At 40.5% G+C, this 17574-nt stretch overlaps 1 protein-coding gene across 1 annotated transcript in view; it reads right to left on the bottom strand.

Annotated features, from left to right (window-relative positions):
• LOC139733783 (protein transport protein Sec24C-like) overlaps positions 1 to 16259 on the bottom strand; it is a 20811-nt gene extending 4552 nt beyond the window's left edge. The window contains exons 1-14 of the mRNA XM_071644588.1: positions 16183 to 16259; positions 13518 to 14008; positions 12547 to 12691; positions 10559 to 11095; positions 9310 to 9421; positions 8142 to 8269; positions 7061 to 7199; positions 4940 to 5055; positions 4467 to 4591; positions 3447 to 3638; positions 2859 to 2952; positions 2403 to 2519; positions 1682 to 1852; positions 985 to 1227 (exon numbers count right to left, since the gene is read on the bottom strand). Coding sequence (XP_071500689.1) covers positions 985 to 1227; positions 1682 to 1852; positions 2403 to 2519; positions 2859 to 2952; positions 3447 to 3638; positions 4467 to 4591; positions 4940 to 5055; positions 7061 to 7199; positions 8142 to 8269; positions 9310 to 9421; positions 10559 to 11095; positions 12547 to 12691; positions 13518 to 13963 — 2565 coding nt within the window. The 5' untranslated portion in view covers positions 13964 to 14008; positions 16183 to 16259. The remainder of the gene's footprint in view (positions 1 to 984; positions 1228 to 1681; positions 1853 to 2402; positions 2520 to 2858; positions 2953 to 3446; positions 3639 to 4466; positions 4592 to 4939; positions 5056 to 7060; positions 7200 to 8141; positions 8270 to 9309; positions 9422 to 10558; positions 11096 to 12546; positions 12692 to 13517; positions 14009 to 16182) is intronic.
• Between the last annotated feature and the right edge of the window lie 1315 nt (positions 16260 to 17574).

The raw sequence follows: 17574 nt of genomic DNA, 5'->3' as shown, positions 1-17574 counted from the left end.
AATTCTATCCCAGCAATCATCAAAATCGATACATGTCAATTGATAGAATAGTATGCCTTACTTAAGTATACTTCATTTCATATGAAAACAAATTGATGTTTTGCCTAGATATTCAACACAGCACAAATTGAACATCATGTCAAAGCTTTTGATTTAAAGGATGAACTGCACGCAATCGAACACACTTGTAACATAAGAGAGCAATGTAGGGCTTGTTAAGCACAGGCTCCTTCTCAAACTATGACATCAGCAATGATCTAACTAGGACTCTCTGATTACCTTTTACATGAAGGAAGTTCAGTGTGACAATTTAGACAATAAAAGCCCTTCTCACTAAAATAGACTTTAAATTGCTACCACTGACAATCATTGCATTTATCATCTCAATAATTCTCGGAATTGCCAATACGCAGAAAAGTTCTGTGCACACTGAAGAGCCCTGTCACAGATGCACTGTGGGATTCCTCTGTGCCATTGTCGCTTCTGGTTGTCTCGCACTCGTCACAGTTCCCATACGATTCAATAGAGTTATTTGTCTGCTTTCACCTTGTTACTCCTTTTTTTGGCTATAATTCAGCTATAAAAGAGTTGAAAGTTTTTCAATTTTACTGATTTGCGGTCACTAGACTCAGGTTCACTACTGCAAGGCTTCACTGTGCTGGTCAAATGATGGAAAGCAAAGAAATCTTCAACAAAAAATACCTCTGGATTATTAAAGACAGAGCGTGACCGGAGTGCATATGCAGCCAAAACCAGGGCAAGTTTGTCCCCTGAGCTATCCCATAATGCATCTAAAACACTGCTCTGCGCTTGGCACCTAGGTATTGGCGATACCGAGAATTCAATTGCTCACTGTGGAGTGAATGTCATCAAGCTGCTGACAGAGTGACATCTCATACTGTACTCTGTGATTGTAGGAAAGTGCTTCATGAATGGGTCTTTGTCACAGTTATGTCCCACTTGGCATCACTCGCCCCCTCTCACCTGGATGAACGCTCCCACATCTTCCTGGAGTTTGTCGTCGTGCTTGATCTCCACGGTGACGGCCTTGTCCGCATCCAGGGATGCCATCTCCACGTCTGTGGTGTTGGACATGTGGAAGTTGCCATAGAAGTCGGTCGGCCGGATGCCAGTGCTGGTGCGCACCCGCAGGACGGCGTCAAAGCCCACCTCCCTGGTCAGGTTCCGGGTGAGGTCGTGGATAAACCTTTCTCCATCATTAGAAGCCTACACACATATGGAAAGACAAGTTTGTGAGAGACAATCTTTGGGTGTGTGCATTGGGTGAAGCCCTGGAATGGGTCTTTTTTTTTTTTAACTGATTCTCATTATCAAAATGATAAAGGATAAATCTCATTTGTCAATAATGGACTCAATATGCTGTACAATTACAATGAAATCTTTCTTTCATATAAATTGGTTTTACTCGTCCATCAAATATCAATTGTCACACAGTTAAATACATGTCACACATACTAGAGTACTAAAGTGATAATATTACAGTCTTCTGTTTAGCTTGGGTTAGAACAAGGTGCGAGCATGGTCAATAGCGTTCACAGACCAGGCCAGGTGAGGTTGTTTAGAACCAGTTTCCATGGCAATAAATGGATATGACATCACACTTTGGTACTCTATGCAATCACTATACTTTCAATGAGAATACAAACTTGCATACTCCTACCTGGAAGTAGCTGTACTTGTAGCACTGGCCGCCGGTCAGCGTGCAGACCTGTCCTATCGTGGCCACGTCCACGTAAGAGTTGGGGAAGAGGAACATGTCCACACTGCAGCCCTGCACCACACACTCCTGGCTAAGTTTGGTGTAGAAGCTGATTTGTGGAGAAAGGACCGTCTGTACGAGATACACCAATGAAGCAGATCCAGATGACACAGGCAAGGCAAACAGTATGTACACACACGCACTCCATCAATTCAGGTTTACTTCATACTGACAAAGATATCATTCTGAATTCACCACAAAAGGTACTAGATGAAGGCATGACTTACAAGGGTTTTATCACAGAAGTAACAAAAATAGATTCATTAAGGCACCACATACATAAAGTATTACTGATGTGTCCTCCCTAATATTTCTCAAAATTAAACTATGTAGCTCCATCAATTGACAAGTTATAAGAGTTTATGTTTAATGAAGTTGTACCTTGTCTCATAAATATGCTTTATATATTTGAAAACGCTTTAACCTGTGCACTATTTCAGTATCAATGTTCTGACAACAGCAGTTTGAGTTTCAGTCACCTACATCCTAAATCTCAGTGCACATTGGCAGAATTTGAACGGAGAGGTTTGCTTGCAGTGAGTATGAATTCAAAGATGATGTTAATGACCACGAATCTAAAATAGAGTGAGAGAAGACTGTGAGAGGCTCAATCTTGGCTTACCTTTTCCTTGTCAGTGCCGAGGAGTTTCCTGTCATCTCTGTTCTTCAGTTTTCCTGGTCCTTCCAGGATGGCCAGGGATGAGTGGAATATTAATAGCTTCCCAGAGGCATCAGCAGCCTGAATGAGAGATAGTTTCCGAGAAATCCAGTCAGAGGATGCTAATCCATTTGATTACTGGAGAATTCCCCCCCCCCCCCCAATATAAGGACATCATATCAAAACATTACATTTACTTACACATGCAGAATTTGACATAAGAAACTCAGCTGAGAGTATGGTGATTGAGCCGTTTCTTGCATTTTATGAAATATTATTGAATGAGAGAGATAAATATGTAGACTTCTCTTTCATCCTATGACATTATCACATGACAGTCTGCTAGGTCTTTGTTGAAACCAAAAGCCCTTAATGTATTACCTACAGATATTGATGTTGAATATTTGGAGGCTTACTCACCTTTAGAGCCTCCAGACCAGCCTGAACCACTGGACCCAGCATTGATTCTGTTTCCCTCGTCTCGGCAAACATCTCTGGTATCTGGTCTAGCAGGCTGAGTGAGGTGAAGGCAATACAGTGGATGGTTATACAACAAATAGCACTCACAAGTAAATTCCATGCATACATTTTCTGAACAATCTTCTGATATTCCTAAACATGTTGATATGAAAGGCAACATTTAAAATTACAAATTATATGTCATGTGAAGAGTACTTCATATTAAATAGACAGTCTCAGAAGGAGAATTCAACTTCAGTACTCTCTGTATAGGTTGAATATTTTCTAATCATCTAGCATAAATGTAAAATGAATCAATTAGCAGAAGCTATGACTGCTGTCGTGCCATGAATGCCTATCTCAGGTATAGTCCTTGAAAATAACAAAATTATAATGAGTCACTCATTTCAGTGCTTCTAATGTATACTCAAAACACTTACATTAATCACATTCATTCTCATTTGTTATCAAATGTTTTTACGGTGAGGATATTCTGTTTGTGTTCAAAATGATACCTAGATGTCAATGTTTGAAATCATTTAGACGTACCTTTCGATAACAGCCCTGGACTCTGATAGTTGCACCAGGAATCCGTCAAGCAGTGGCATGAAGACATCATTGATGTCGGACACAACCAGCATCTGTGGCTGGGCGAGGGCGCTGTTCACATTGTAGAAGTGCAACGTTGTGTCATAGGTCACAAACCCAACCCGGATGCTGGACTCCTGAGCTCCATGCTCCCTGTATACACAACCCAGAGCAGCAAAACACAAGCTGATTGACAGCATCACTGCCATTGACAATGATATCACCCAAAAATTTTGCAAGATGTTTTGATATATTAACAGCAAGAGAAAATTTTGCCATTAAAAGCTAGAAAGGACCATGGATGAGAACAGAAGAGAGAAAATTCTGCCATTAAAAACTAGAAAGGACCATGCATGACAACAGAAGAGAGAAAATTCTGCCATTAAAAGCTACAAAAGGACCATGCATGAAAACTGAAGAGAGCCTTGTGCTGGCAGATGCATTTCATTTATAAATCATGTGATATGTCAGCAGCTTGTTGCTGTAAATATCAGACTGCACTCTACAATAACATTGTGGCAATTGAAATATGAATTGTCTAATGACACATCATACTATCAATTACAATACGTTCCAAAGTCTTGGAAGGCAGTGACTAACATTAAAGTACAGTTAACTCTGTGAAGTTGATCTGGACAAGACTGAGGAAAATTGCAACAATGTAGGCAATATCTGATTTCTGCACTGACAGAGGAATAACACATGTAAGGCTATGAATGTAAATTAGGACTTTTCATTTTCATCAACTAAACCGATTGATGATATATGTAACGTAAGTGATGTAAGCAGAGTTGACTGTAACCCTGATACGACAGTCATGGCGTAAATCTGGGGTACTGTGTGTATATGAGGAGGTCATCTTTTCAGAGAGGTTTGGTCCCACTGAGCAGAGAGAGACGTTAGGGGGCCTCCAGCCCAGCCAGAGTACTGGGTGATACAATACAGCTGGATAACCTTCTGGGAGAGCTGGGTGATCCTCACCTCGGTAGCTGATCCAGCAGTGTCTTGAGTTCCTGACAGAGAAGATTGACCATGCCGGTCTTCACACTTTGGTATGTGACATCGATCATGAAGATGTATGCTGGGGGCGGAGGCAGCTTGTTATTCTACAGGAAAGAAGGGAGAAAGAGAGAGCATTACTAAAAAATTTTTACTTGGCATCTTGCGATACTTAGCACATTCTTTAAGGAAATGTTCATAGCATCTCATCTATACTTACATTGCATATTCAAACATTTAACTCAGGAGCATCAAACTCATCTCCTGTAACTACACTGGTATTCATTAATGTTACACTTCAATGACAAAATCATATACCAAATCAAATAATGAACAAAACTGGCAACCCCATAAGATGGACAAGACCCAACTGAGGCTTGAAACAATAAGTGCGGGTGACCCTTCACTGAAATCTGTCCAGTTTAGATGATTGAACAGCACTGTTGAATACTCACTTTACAGTAATCAGTCGTTGCAAGGAATTCAAATGTGCCCAGTGACAGTTCAGGTCTCTCATACATATCCACTCTTTTACCCATATGGTCAAGCGGCTGGAAGAATTCGGGTGGAACTGAAAGATTAAAAAAATATACAGAAGGATTCAAAAGCATTCTAAAGAGAATCTAACTACAAAGGTAAGTAGTTTCACAATGATCTTAGTGTATGAAAGCAAAAGATCTTATACAGTCTCAGCAAAACTATGAAGTGTACAACAGTTTGAGTGTCACCGAGTCATCTAATATGGAACCATTTTCAGACCTCAGAATGGCTGTCTCTGTCACATGACTTTGAATTTTGGGGGTACAATTTTTCTCCTTTTTCATATACAAGACAACAGTATCATTTTGATGCAAGTTCTGAATAAGAATTATGGTAAAAGGGTTAAATTTTACATTTCAACTATTAAAGGCAATACATAGTTCTGGTACGCTGGCAAAATTGTCAAATTTCCCTTCAAAATGTATACGTATGCCCAAGAAATGTGTGGAATAATGCTGTAATAAGAAGATTTTCGTTGGGTAACAACGAAAATGCGAAATATTAACCAAAAAAGTTCGCCTCTCAGAACTTACCCGAGCGAGGCCAGGTTAACTCGGACTAGGGGACAACTCGGTCTCACTTTGATGGCGGGGCCGAGTTGTCCCTCTGGATTGTACAGTGTTGTAATATGGGAGCGCTTCGCCTTCTGGCTGGTAGCAGTTACGGGCCGAGTTGATACAGCGCGCGCATCAAAGAACCTCTTTGGCGCGCCTACAAAATGAATGTGCGCATATGTATAGAATATGGCGATCAAGAACTGCGTATAAATTGTCTGAAATAGGGCCGAGTTGTCACTGAGAGCGAGTTAACCTGGATCCTTCTGGAATAAAAGCCGGTATACCGACTTTTATCTTTGATCTCAAAATCCTCTGAAATAACTCATCATCCCGACAAATCGCGTCAGGCAGGTAAGTTTCTTGGTAGACTCTTTCGATATATTGCGAGCAAATATGAAATGGTGCAAGAAGGGTTCTCAGACCCTTACCAAAACTATGTTTTCACTTTAACTCAAAAAGTGACCGATCACAATGCATTCAATTTGGTTTTAAAACTTAGTAAAACTAGGATTACTTACTCTGTTCATTTTTTAGGGATTGCAATGATCAAGGAGAGATTCTCAACTTTAAAGGGTCGTGACAGGTTACTAACCATAACATCCCACAAATATATGAGTGAAAAAATCAAGTGCATCGTTTCATCTTCTTTCACCCCTCAATTAGCAATTTAGTTGGTCTTAAAAAGGCCATTATGTAATGCACAAAAACACTGGCAGAAAGCTTTGTAATCAGTATGGGAGCAGGTAAAACAGGGATCAATCTTGAATCTGTGGCTGCCATAAACAGTGAAATATGGTCCTTTCAAGACAAATCAAGTTACCACTGGCTGCATTATACAGGCGGTAAAGGGTAAGGTATGTAACAAACAATTTCTGAAACAGGGAGTTTGTAGTACTGTAAAAGTGGAAATTTTTGCGGTGTTCAAATTTTCGCGCATTTCGCGCAACCAGAAACTAGCGCGAAAATAAAAGCACGCGAATATTTTTGCTTGCCATATGTGCCTGTGCGTGATGTCTTGATTCCGCGGGATTAAAAACACGCGAAACTCTTCCAACCCGGCCAAGCGCGAAAAATTAGTCACGCGAAAATATCCACTTTTACAGTAACTGGTTCCACGGCACTTGCTCCTGCAACAACTGTTCCCGTGACAAATCTGCACACTAAGCCAAACATAAATTCTACCAGCAAACATAACCCTAACTTTATTCCTAATCCTAAAATGAACTAAATCTAAAACCCTATACAACCCATACCCTAACATCAGTCCTTGGAGAAAATGAAGACCAGAGCAACCGTCGCAGTAGCAAATGTCATGTCATTTTAGTGACCATATAATGCAGGAGACTCCTTAGATAAATCTGACTATATATTGGTTCCACTTAGTTTGACATAATGAGCATATATCAATGAACAATATGATGTAGTGGCCTATCTAGTGTTCATTCTTCTCAAAAAGAGATCTCCATGTTGAGTACTTACCTTCTGTGAGGCCACCACAGAAGGCACATTGGAACCGTCTGCCGCCCTCTACAAACTGCATGAAGGAACACATGTAGGCTTTACACCGAATACACCTCACAGGTCCATTGGGTCCATGGTCGACAATAGGAGGGGGGTTCTGGGAATAGAACACAGGACAGTAAATGGGATACATATATTTTTTGTACTTTTTCTCCTGCTGACTGATTTCTGAAGACATTATGATTATCTATATGTGTACAGTTTGAACAACTTTGTTTATCAGTCCCCTTTACAAACTACTAAATAATGGCCTGCGACAGTGTGATGAACAGCTGAGGCTTTTCACTTTCAGGCATATTACTTGAGATAATGATTGTTCTTCCACAGACAACTGAGATTGGAACAAATAATTCTCAGCATGTGAATATTATTTTTGATCTCTCATGGACTTCATTGACATGAGCTACTGTGATATTCCAAAACAAACAGCTCATCACTTTCACTACAAGGTCAGAACATTTCTGTGGATGGGAAAGGGCTGTAAATATCAGGGCACAAAGTGCAACAAGCTAAAATTCCAAGTCCACAGGCTCTGAGGAACGCTTAGGTTCATACCTGGGAAGTTAATGCAACATACACATATGACGCTACAAGATGTGTGTAGTTTTACAATTTAGACTCTGTACAATTGGAATATAAACTTGCAGTATGCTAGGGATTGATATTTAGGTTTACGTTCTAAAACACAATTGGATAAATGTATGATTTAGTTTTTAGAACTAGTGTTATATTCTTTAGTACACCTGGCTACTCATTAATTAATTTGAAAGGCATGATGTACAGTGCTGATACCGTTTGCAGACTATGCTAGACATTTGAAGCAAACCCAATAGGTTGGTTTCATATGACTTTTTTTCTGCAGTTGATGCAGTTTGTTCATTTCATTTTATTTCATTTCATTTCATTTTGCACCGGGTCAAGAGCAGAAAATCTAGGTTTGACGCTGAACCACTGGCCTTACGTCTAGGCCTGGAAACTGGGGCATTTTCCTACTGGTGGACATACTCTCAAGAGCAACTCCACACCGGTAGCAACTTACTTCATTATTGATGAGCTGAGCAAATGGTGAGATGACGACTCCAGTTGGTATCTGTGACTGCTTGACAAGGTCTTGGGTACATGGAATGCTATACATGGTGCTCCGCATAAACCTGGGGCTGCAATTTCCTGCAATATAAGCATCCATTTTAACTTAATAAATTAAGGGGGAAAATGCCTGCATATCTCAGAGGTATCATAAAAACGAAAGTGCAATCACTGTAAGATGGGTAGCATTTTCTCTTTATTTCTTATTCAATTAAAATGAGAAACAGCCTAATATTTTTCTGAATAGAAAGGAAAGCACACAGTTAGACCTTTCGCAGATTCAAAACTTATCAACCTTCCAGTCTGAGTTTGAGAATGCACCTTCTTGCCGACAGGCAAGCTCTGGATATTCAGATATGTGTGACTGCAACCCAACCTTACTATCTTCCAGACTTACATATCACTTGTATTCCAGACACTCGATTCCACTGCTGAGTTTATGACAATGTTTAAAGGACAAGTCCAACTTCATATACATGTGGATTGAGTGAATGCAACAATTTTAGTAGAACACATCAGCAAAAGTTGGGGGAAAATCAGACAATCCGTTCAAAAGTTATCAATTTTTAAAGTATCTGTGCAGTCACTGCTGGATGAGAAGACTACTACAGTTTATGATGTCATATGCGTACAACAATATAAAGAAAATAAAAAGAGAATTTCATAAAACTTCATTTTTTAATAAAGTGCACATTTTCTTTGACTTGTTACTGACGTATGTTAAGGGTAATATTATTACCCCTGCCTTCTGAAAGGGAGAAGTCATGTGTTCTTTTCTTATGCAAGAAAAGTGAAAATATGTTGAATTTTCTTCATTCTTTCTTTATATCGTTGTACTCATGTAACATCACAAGCTATAGTAGTCTTCTCATCCGGCCTTGAGTGAGCAGAAACTTCAAAAATTCATAACTTTCGAACGGATTGTCTGATTTTCCTCAAACTCTCACTGATATGTTCTACTATTATTGCTGCATTCACTCAACCCACATGTCTATGAAGGTGAACTTGTCCTTTAAAGTAATCCATCACCAGTCTGTCTCACAAGCCTCAATATCTTTCAGATAATACTGTCCAATAAAACATTGCAGTCAGCGGACGAAACAATGAATTAAAACACTTACCTTGATCAATGACTTGAAAGTCTGTGGTTATTAATGGTGGGACCTGGCCTCTCAGGTTTGTTATGAACTGTTGACCACCTCTGTTTTTCCTGTCATCCTCAATGACTTGAATCTGCAAAAAGCAAATTTGCGTGCACAAACACAATGAAATAAAACAACCAAGCACAATGGTTAAATGTTGTTGCCCTCTTATGAGAAAGATACATAATGTATATTTCTCTATCACATCCACAAAAATTAAATCTTAACATGAGTACTTGATATGAAACAGGCACTCACTCACCTTTGCTGAGTGAAATAAAACAATTCCTTGACAATCATTTTGAATCATTTAAAGTTTAGGCTTATTCAAATTAGGACAGATATCAATCAATTATAAGAGACAGCTCGTGGCAAGTTTATGATGTACATCTTCCAACTATCATTAAACACACGTGACTTATTCTAAATTTAACATCATACACATATACATGTGTGTGTGTGTGTGTGTAACACTGTATACCATAGGAAGAGCACTGCCTCTACGGCTAAAACTCTAGGAATCTTGAATACAATCAACACTGAGTGTAGTATTCTCATCCTGCTATGTTCTGACACCAGAAGCTGAACAAGCGACATTGCCTTCCTTTTCAGATGATTTTTCCACTGTATCTCTTTTGGGTGTTACATATCGTCGCTGGGGCGACAAGACCTCGTATCTACAAAATGTCAAATGTTCAGGAGAGCCAAAAAACATGGCTGCCAAAGCACTGTGGCGAATGGGATAGCCTTTCCTTTGACATGCCGTGGTGGCTTCATCTTTGGAGTAAGACAGTTGAGAATTGGACAGGACATCACTTAACCCATTATTTGACCATTAATTTAAAAAAAGTCATTTTCACCAAAATTGCAGATACAAGGTCTTGTCACCCCAGCGACGATATGTACCAGCTCAAGGATGATTAAGACCATGTTTACTGGATCAAGAATGAAAATAATTTACTCAGAATGCAGTTATCTTCATCTACAAAATCAGTGCACACATACATTTTACACATTGATTGTGATCCCCATAATCAAAATAAAGCAATGAAAGCATAGCAATAAAAGACATGAAAAATAATAGCACATTGTTTGAAGTACTGAATTAGTACAGAGATCAATAATGGATGCATACTGTGTCAAAATTTAAAAGACAACAAATAATCATGTCATGGGTAACCATTATAGTACAGAGGCATATACGGCACATGCAGCACAAAGCACTTACTGCACTAGGCATCTGATCTGGATCTAGCCTTTTGGGGGCTGGCTGTGCCTGGGGCTGGGGTTGCATGCTGCCTGGCTGGCCATAGCCTGCCCCTCCAGGAGGGGGCATCCCCATTCCTCCAGCACCAGGTGGAGGGCCACTTGGTAGGTAACCTGGTTGAGCTCCTGTCCCCGGAGGCGTGGTCGGTGGGGTAATACTTGATCCCATTGGGGGTGGACCACCGGATCCATAAGGAGGCATTCCACCTACACCTGGTGGACCCCCACCCGGTGGAAGAGGTCCACCCGCCATACTTGTCGGAGGACCATAGTTTGACGATGGTGGAGGTGCTCCCGCATAACTTGACAAGGGTGGTGCATTGCCGTAGCCTGTAGGTGGTGCATTTGAATAGTTAGTTTGCTGTGCACCTGAGTAAGCGTTTGGAGGAGATGCCTGGTAGCCACCTTGACTGGATGGAGGGGGCTGGTTGAGAGGAGGGCCTCCGTATCCGGGTCCTTGCTGGCTGCCTGGAAACGTACTGGTTGGAACTTGACCACCCTGAATGACATAATTAAAAATGGCATTTTTTAATGTTTGCATTAAAAGAAACTAATCATCAACACTTATTTTCCACACAAAAATATAATCATCTTACATGTTTTCCTATAGCTAAAGGACATGAAACTTGAATAAGAGTTACATAAATCCTGGGATATCACATCACAGACATTATTGGTTAGGTTTTCAGTCCATCAAGTTTAGCAATACAGTATATCCAATTTTGTTGATAGTGTTGAAAAAAAAAAAATGAAAGGGAAGACTAAGAACACATCAGCATATCTCGTCACAGTTCAGTTATGATATTCCGCACTAATGATTTGTATGCATAATAAAAGCAAAATATAGCTGTCTTCGGATGGAATGTGGTGTAGATTTCTACCCAGAAGTAAAATGCTTTGCGTTAACACTTTCCTCTTAAAATCACACATCCCATATCGCTTTGTATAAACACCACAAATCAGAAAAGTATCAAATTTGACGTAACTGCTGATCAATGTAATAGAAAGGCAGTTGGCAACATTTCTTAGAGAAAACTCCTCTGATTTCTGGATTGCAACAGAAAAAAAGTAGACACATGACATTAAAGTCACAATGTAATTAGAAGAATAATACAACTCATTTCCTCCATTGTCTATGCAAGAACTCCATCGTCAATGTCAAAGTTTGAAGTTGGTGTAACAAACATTCTACTGATTTAGCAGACTCTACCTTTGAAGCAAATTTCCTATCATGTGCTTCTTCTGTTTCACTTCAGAATAGGGAAGTATTAGCCCTAATCTGAACAATTCAGATATATGAAGAAAAAAAACTCATTCATTCTCACAATTAACAGGAAAGCAGTTTATTCCATTTAACGCATAATGTTTCTTGAGTACTCAGTGCACTCTACGGGTGAAATTTTGTTTTGAAACTGGCAGTATGTACAAGGGGGCCAAGTCTAAATTGAAAGTAACATGCCTGCAAAATGTATTCACTTTGGGGAAAAGATACAAATGAAGGAAAAACAAAAATGGTGTACATGGAAACATAAAAATATGCCATCTGCTTCTCTCCAGTGCATTTCTATCAAAGCCAGATGCATAATTTGACAAATTGACTGTCACATTGCCAGGAAAGCACTTGTCACATGCTGAGCACATCCACCTGCTAATAGGTCTACTGAAAGGTCACGAGTCATAAAAAGTCCCATGCCTATATATCACTACATCATGGCAGAATCACCATGAAATTTCTCCAAGCGGCAATGTCGGCCGTGATGAAATTTGCTTTGATGTGCTCCTACTCACATCAGAGGCACTCTTTTCAAGTGCACACTAGTAGAAAAGAACTCTGCATCTAAGTCTTTGTACGAATGGAAATAAACTTTAAAAAGAAAAGAGACATTTCTGTAGCAGTAGGTGTAACATTGCACTTTGCGTCAGACAACATAAGCAGTTGGGTCAACATACCATGTTGTAGCCAGGTTGTTGTGCCCCTCTGGATACACTCATTGTTGACATCTTATTGGTGACATCCTTCATGGGCGGGGCACCTCCAGACATGGGTGGGGCTCCAGGTTGGTAGAATCCTGGCTGTGAGCTGGACACTGGTGGTCTGGAGGTAGATACATTGTACAAAGTGAATTTTAATGAGTTCACAGAGTACAGATTTTGTCCCGCAGAACCTTTGTTGCTGCAAGTGATACGGTTCCATGGCATTTGCTCCTGCGACAATTGCTCTCATGAAATATCTGCACACGAAACCCATCATAAAACCTACTCACAAGCATAACTCTAACCCTAATCCTAATCCTCACATCAAATTAAACCTAAAACCTGATCACAACCCTAGTCCTAACCCTAAGTCTCTGGAGAAAATAAGACCGGAGCAATTGTCACACAGGGCAAATGTTGTGTTGCCAAGTGAAACTGCTTGAAACTACCACTGCATTTGGTTTTGGTTTCCTGTATGTTTTTTGAAGACAATGAATACCAAAGAAAAAATGGATTACCTGGTAGTTGAAGTAAATCTAGATACATAAAACACAGAGTTAAGCATTTGAATGCCAGGATGTCACCTGACACAGTATCTCATGTAGACATCTGAATTGTTGTCTTCGTCATGTAACCACCGTGGTAATTCATCATTCAGCTTATGTAGTATGCACAATTCCACACTGAAAGATGACCATCACTGGTAATGAATAAAAAAAGTACTAAATTTCTTTGTCATGAAAAATACGAAAATCTCCTCTGATTAAATCTGTTTTCTCAAAGATACAGTTAATCAAATGTTATGACACTGTTAGTGCATGACTCTACATAAAACTTTTTTTTTCTCTCTCAGGCCTTTGGAATAGGACCAATAGGTGTCTGTCGGTCCTGTCCAAGCACTTTAAAGAACAAGCATAATTAGTGTTTGCTTCTAATTGAATACCTACCTGTTTGGCATTCCATAGCTGCCAGGAAGATTCTGCGAGGCCTGTCCCTGTGGTGGTTGTCCTCCCATGGGGGGACCTTGTCCCCCTTGCATTTGCCCAGGTGGTGGCCCTCTCGGACCACCAGATGAGTATCCACCCATCGGCTGCTTAGGTTGGCCATACTGATTGGACATGGGAGCCGAACCCTGGCCAGACGGCCCATTCAAGGCAGGACCACCGGGGCCCTGAGGGTATTGCTGTCTCCCTTCACCATACCCTCCATACTGGGGCTTATTGGTTGGAGGGACACCACCACCCATTGGGGGTGGGGCTGAGGAGACTGGAGGACCAGGCTGGTTGTTGTAGTTGTTGTATGCATTGGGCTGAGCCTGACTGGAAGGTGGGCCATAGGGATTGTATGGCGACTGCTGGTAGCCTCCACTAGGAGGCTGGTTCATGTAGCTCATCTTTGACAGAACTAAACTGGTCTGTGGACAGCTCTCTGTTGGGGTCTAAAAATTAGAGAAACACAAATACAAACAGAATAAGATGATTGAAATGTATCACTTGTCTTACCTTTTTCATTTTCATTTAAAGGTCTCTTTTTAAGCAAGTACATGTATATCTGGTCTCACCATGAAAGTTAATCCTCAATTCATATACAAGACAAATTTTAACCTTAAGTAAACAAAATGATACAGTGTGATTATTGTGATTTACTGATTTGGTTGGCATCATATAAGACTCTTTACTACGAGTATCACAATGCAATGTATTTGCCAATCCATTTTACATGTTTGCATGGTTGCCAGCTGACACACATCTCATCGGGGTCACTAAGTACACTTGCAATCCCACACCAACTAAGGTCAAGATCTATATCAGAATTGCAGAGGTTTTGTGTTTGATAGTACAGACTCAGTGATACAATGCAATTAACTCCACAATAAGAAGCAAACCCATTTGAATTCAAAACAGCTATCGAAGCATTGGCCATTGTGTGTGCCAAGCGAGGACAAAAAAATCTCAAAATTTCACCTCAGCATATCCCCCTTATTTTACCACCAAATCCTTGAAATTCTACATCATCTAACTAATGACAGTCTACCATGTATGATGTAGGTGTTGCGTCTGGTAGATTTAACGTTTGAGGTAGAGTAACCCCGGCATGGGGCGCTGTTGTAACCACTAACAGTTTGCGTTGGGGTCGCTGGTGTGGTTAGAGATAGAGTTCTATTCACATCATTGTATTCCGCGCCTGTGTTCAGTCTTGGCTAAATCGTGATATCGGTCCCTTCTTGTTCTGCGTTGTGTCTTCACTATGTGCAAAGTCTATGGAGGTTGAAAGCATTTTAAGCAGTCATCGGCTTAGCCCGACCAGACGCTGTGCGAAGCACAGCGGCAGACAGTCGGAGCCTTGCCATCAAAGTGGAGAATCACAACGCAACTACAAAACTTATATCAATTTATACATTACTTATAGACATTTGTACGTCACTCATGTAAAGTTCATGCTGATATTACAGAAGGTACATAAGTCCACAGAGAGCCCTTACGATAAGTCCATTGAACAAAAAAATGGCACTTTCTAGCGCATTCCCGACCGTCGGGGTTCATCGTTGCAGAATTCAAAATGTCGCGTTGACCACTCAGCAAATTATGCGTGTGCGTGCGTGGCTGGAAGTGCAGTGATCTATTGCGTGCATGCGCTCTTTGGTAGCAGCACGGTCGACAGCATGACCTTTAAAAGTGCATTCAGATCGCGTGAACTGCCGATTATCAGATGTACCGTTCGCACATGCTGCAGAAATCTTCATTTGTTGTGAAATGTGCATGTCAATATCGATAACATAGTCTAGATATGTAGTGTCATTAATGAAAATTACATTTAATGAGTTTGAGGTGACAAAAATGATGCTAAGTATCAAATCTCAAATGCGATCACAATGCGATCGCTGAGCTCTCTTTGTGTTGTGCCGTGGGTCGTGACAGTACAGCCCTGTCGCTGGGCTGCTGTGTATAGTTATCATTGCCATCGGCTATGCCTTATGGTATGACCAAATGAATGGCAGTGTACGGAGTGGTGGACTAGATAATGCCCTATAATTACTTAATAGTGACTGGCGATAACCGAACAAATGCAAAACACGGCCTGTCAACAGGTTTTGATACATCAACAAATGGAAATGAGAATGAATTGAAAACACTTTCTACAAATCATTTCGTTCTATGAATGCCAAACCACGACCTGGCCTAGTGAATGCATTCACAGCACAGTACACTTTTTAGTTTCACTCTCCCTTCCCTAACCTTTTTGTCCCAGTTCAGTCTAACGTTTTATGTCCGCTTCGTGGAATCGTGGCTGCATGCAACACTACAGTTACACACCTTGAACACGTAACGGGAATATATCGCACTGCTAGCTGCTGCTCTTCATTGCTACTAAATGCTAGCCGCTCGACCGGCTAAGTACTTACCACACAGCTGGACAATCACATGGAGCTCTGTGAGAGGTGTAGAATATTGAATAGGTTTATAACTGAACTCAAGGAACTGGTAATCGCGTACGCCCTAGCTGTGTTAACTTGCAGAAAGTAGGGTTCTCTACAAAATCTTAACAACAGGCTTTAAAGTATAAAGCGATGCTAGAATACGTCTACAATGGTTCAACTGTCAAAACACTCACCTCACAGAATACGGAAATTCGGCATATTCTCTGCGGCAATCAGTACGGTGTGTATGCCACGTATGGTAACCAGTCTGTGACCTCGGTCATCGCACATGCGTGTCGTGGCCACGTCACCTCGACCAACGTAGTCTATTCACAGACTATCGGACAAGGGTGTAAGCAGATGACATGACAACAAATGCATCAGCAAAGTACATCTCATTACACAATGATGCTTATCATGAAATTCCGGCTATTCAACGTTCAAAAACTTGAATATGTGTCAATACGTAGCCGTTGTCCCCAACAAAGTATGTTTCTTTTCCTATTTCAGACTGGACATGTCGTCGACAGTGCTCTCGACAGACAACGTTTTTCTGTGTCAGGGAGGCAGAAAACAGCGTGATAGTGCATGGACGTTGAATTTATAGCATGCCGTGGCTTTGACAGATTGGCCAGATGTTCCAGGGAAATGGAGGGAAAATCAGTTGCGTATTAGCTAGCCCCACCGATAGAGGAGTTCATATAATGTACTAGAACCCTACCGTAAAATTCAAATTCATGTTCAAGTTGACAGCAAATTAAAGAGCAGTATGGCAGAGGTGTTGTCACCAATCATCGGACATAAAACAAGACAGTAACGGAATGTCTGCCATTTCACTTTTTGTTTTTGTTTCAAATGCAACCTATATTTATAAAGATAAGGAAGATTTGTCATCAGCTCACTACTCTGCCGTTGGTTTGTGTAAAGAAATTATACTACAACTATGTTTATAATCGACAAATAAGCAAACTGTACCTTTTCATTCTGATGTTAGGTCGATCATTATAAATTTGACCCAAAAAAAAGAAATGAAAAGATACAAATATGTTAATTGTGAATTTCTTTATCAGAAATCATCTGGTGCATATATTGCAATCTAAGTAATGCGTGTGACTATGATGTCAGTAGAATACTTTACAGGGAGTGGCATATACTCACATCTAGGAATGGTTTGCATAGGTGCAATGGTGTGTGGTCGTTATGTTTCTTGAGGACGTGATCATTTCGGACATTCCCGTAACTTTATTCCTGCATTTATTCGCATCCAATTTCGATGAATTTCTAAGGCATTTGATTATTATACTTTGATTTTCGATTAAAAACTGCCTTAAGAGAAGGCAGAGAGAACAAACGATTTCTCGAGCGATGTAGGGTCCTATATAAAGACTTTAACAAACTTATAACACGCTTTGATCACCGTTTTTGCGAGCGATGCGGTATGCAGGTAGAAAGACTTGTTTTCTTTCGGGGGGGGGGTGCTCTCTCTCCCCACTAAGGGGCACATGTACACACAGGGACTCGTTTGACGTCATCATCTCTGGTTGTACTACTATATTGCTGATGATTTATCCTGGGATTTTAATACA

Source organism: Diadema antillarum, unplaced genomic scaffold, assembly GCF_040938485.1.
Source record: "Diadema antillarum isolate AM-2024a unplaced genomic scaffold, OU_Dant_1.0 seq00000491_RagTag, whole genome shotgun sequence".
Classification (NCBI taxonomy): Eukaryota; Metazoa; Echinodermata; class Echinoidea; order Diadematoida; family Diadematidae; genus Diadema; species Diadema antillarum.
The sequence above is the reverse complement of the archived record's forward strand: the minus strand, read 5'-3'. Positions and strand labels throughout refer to the sequence as shown.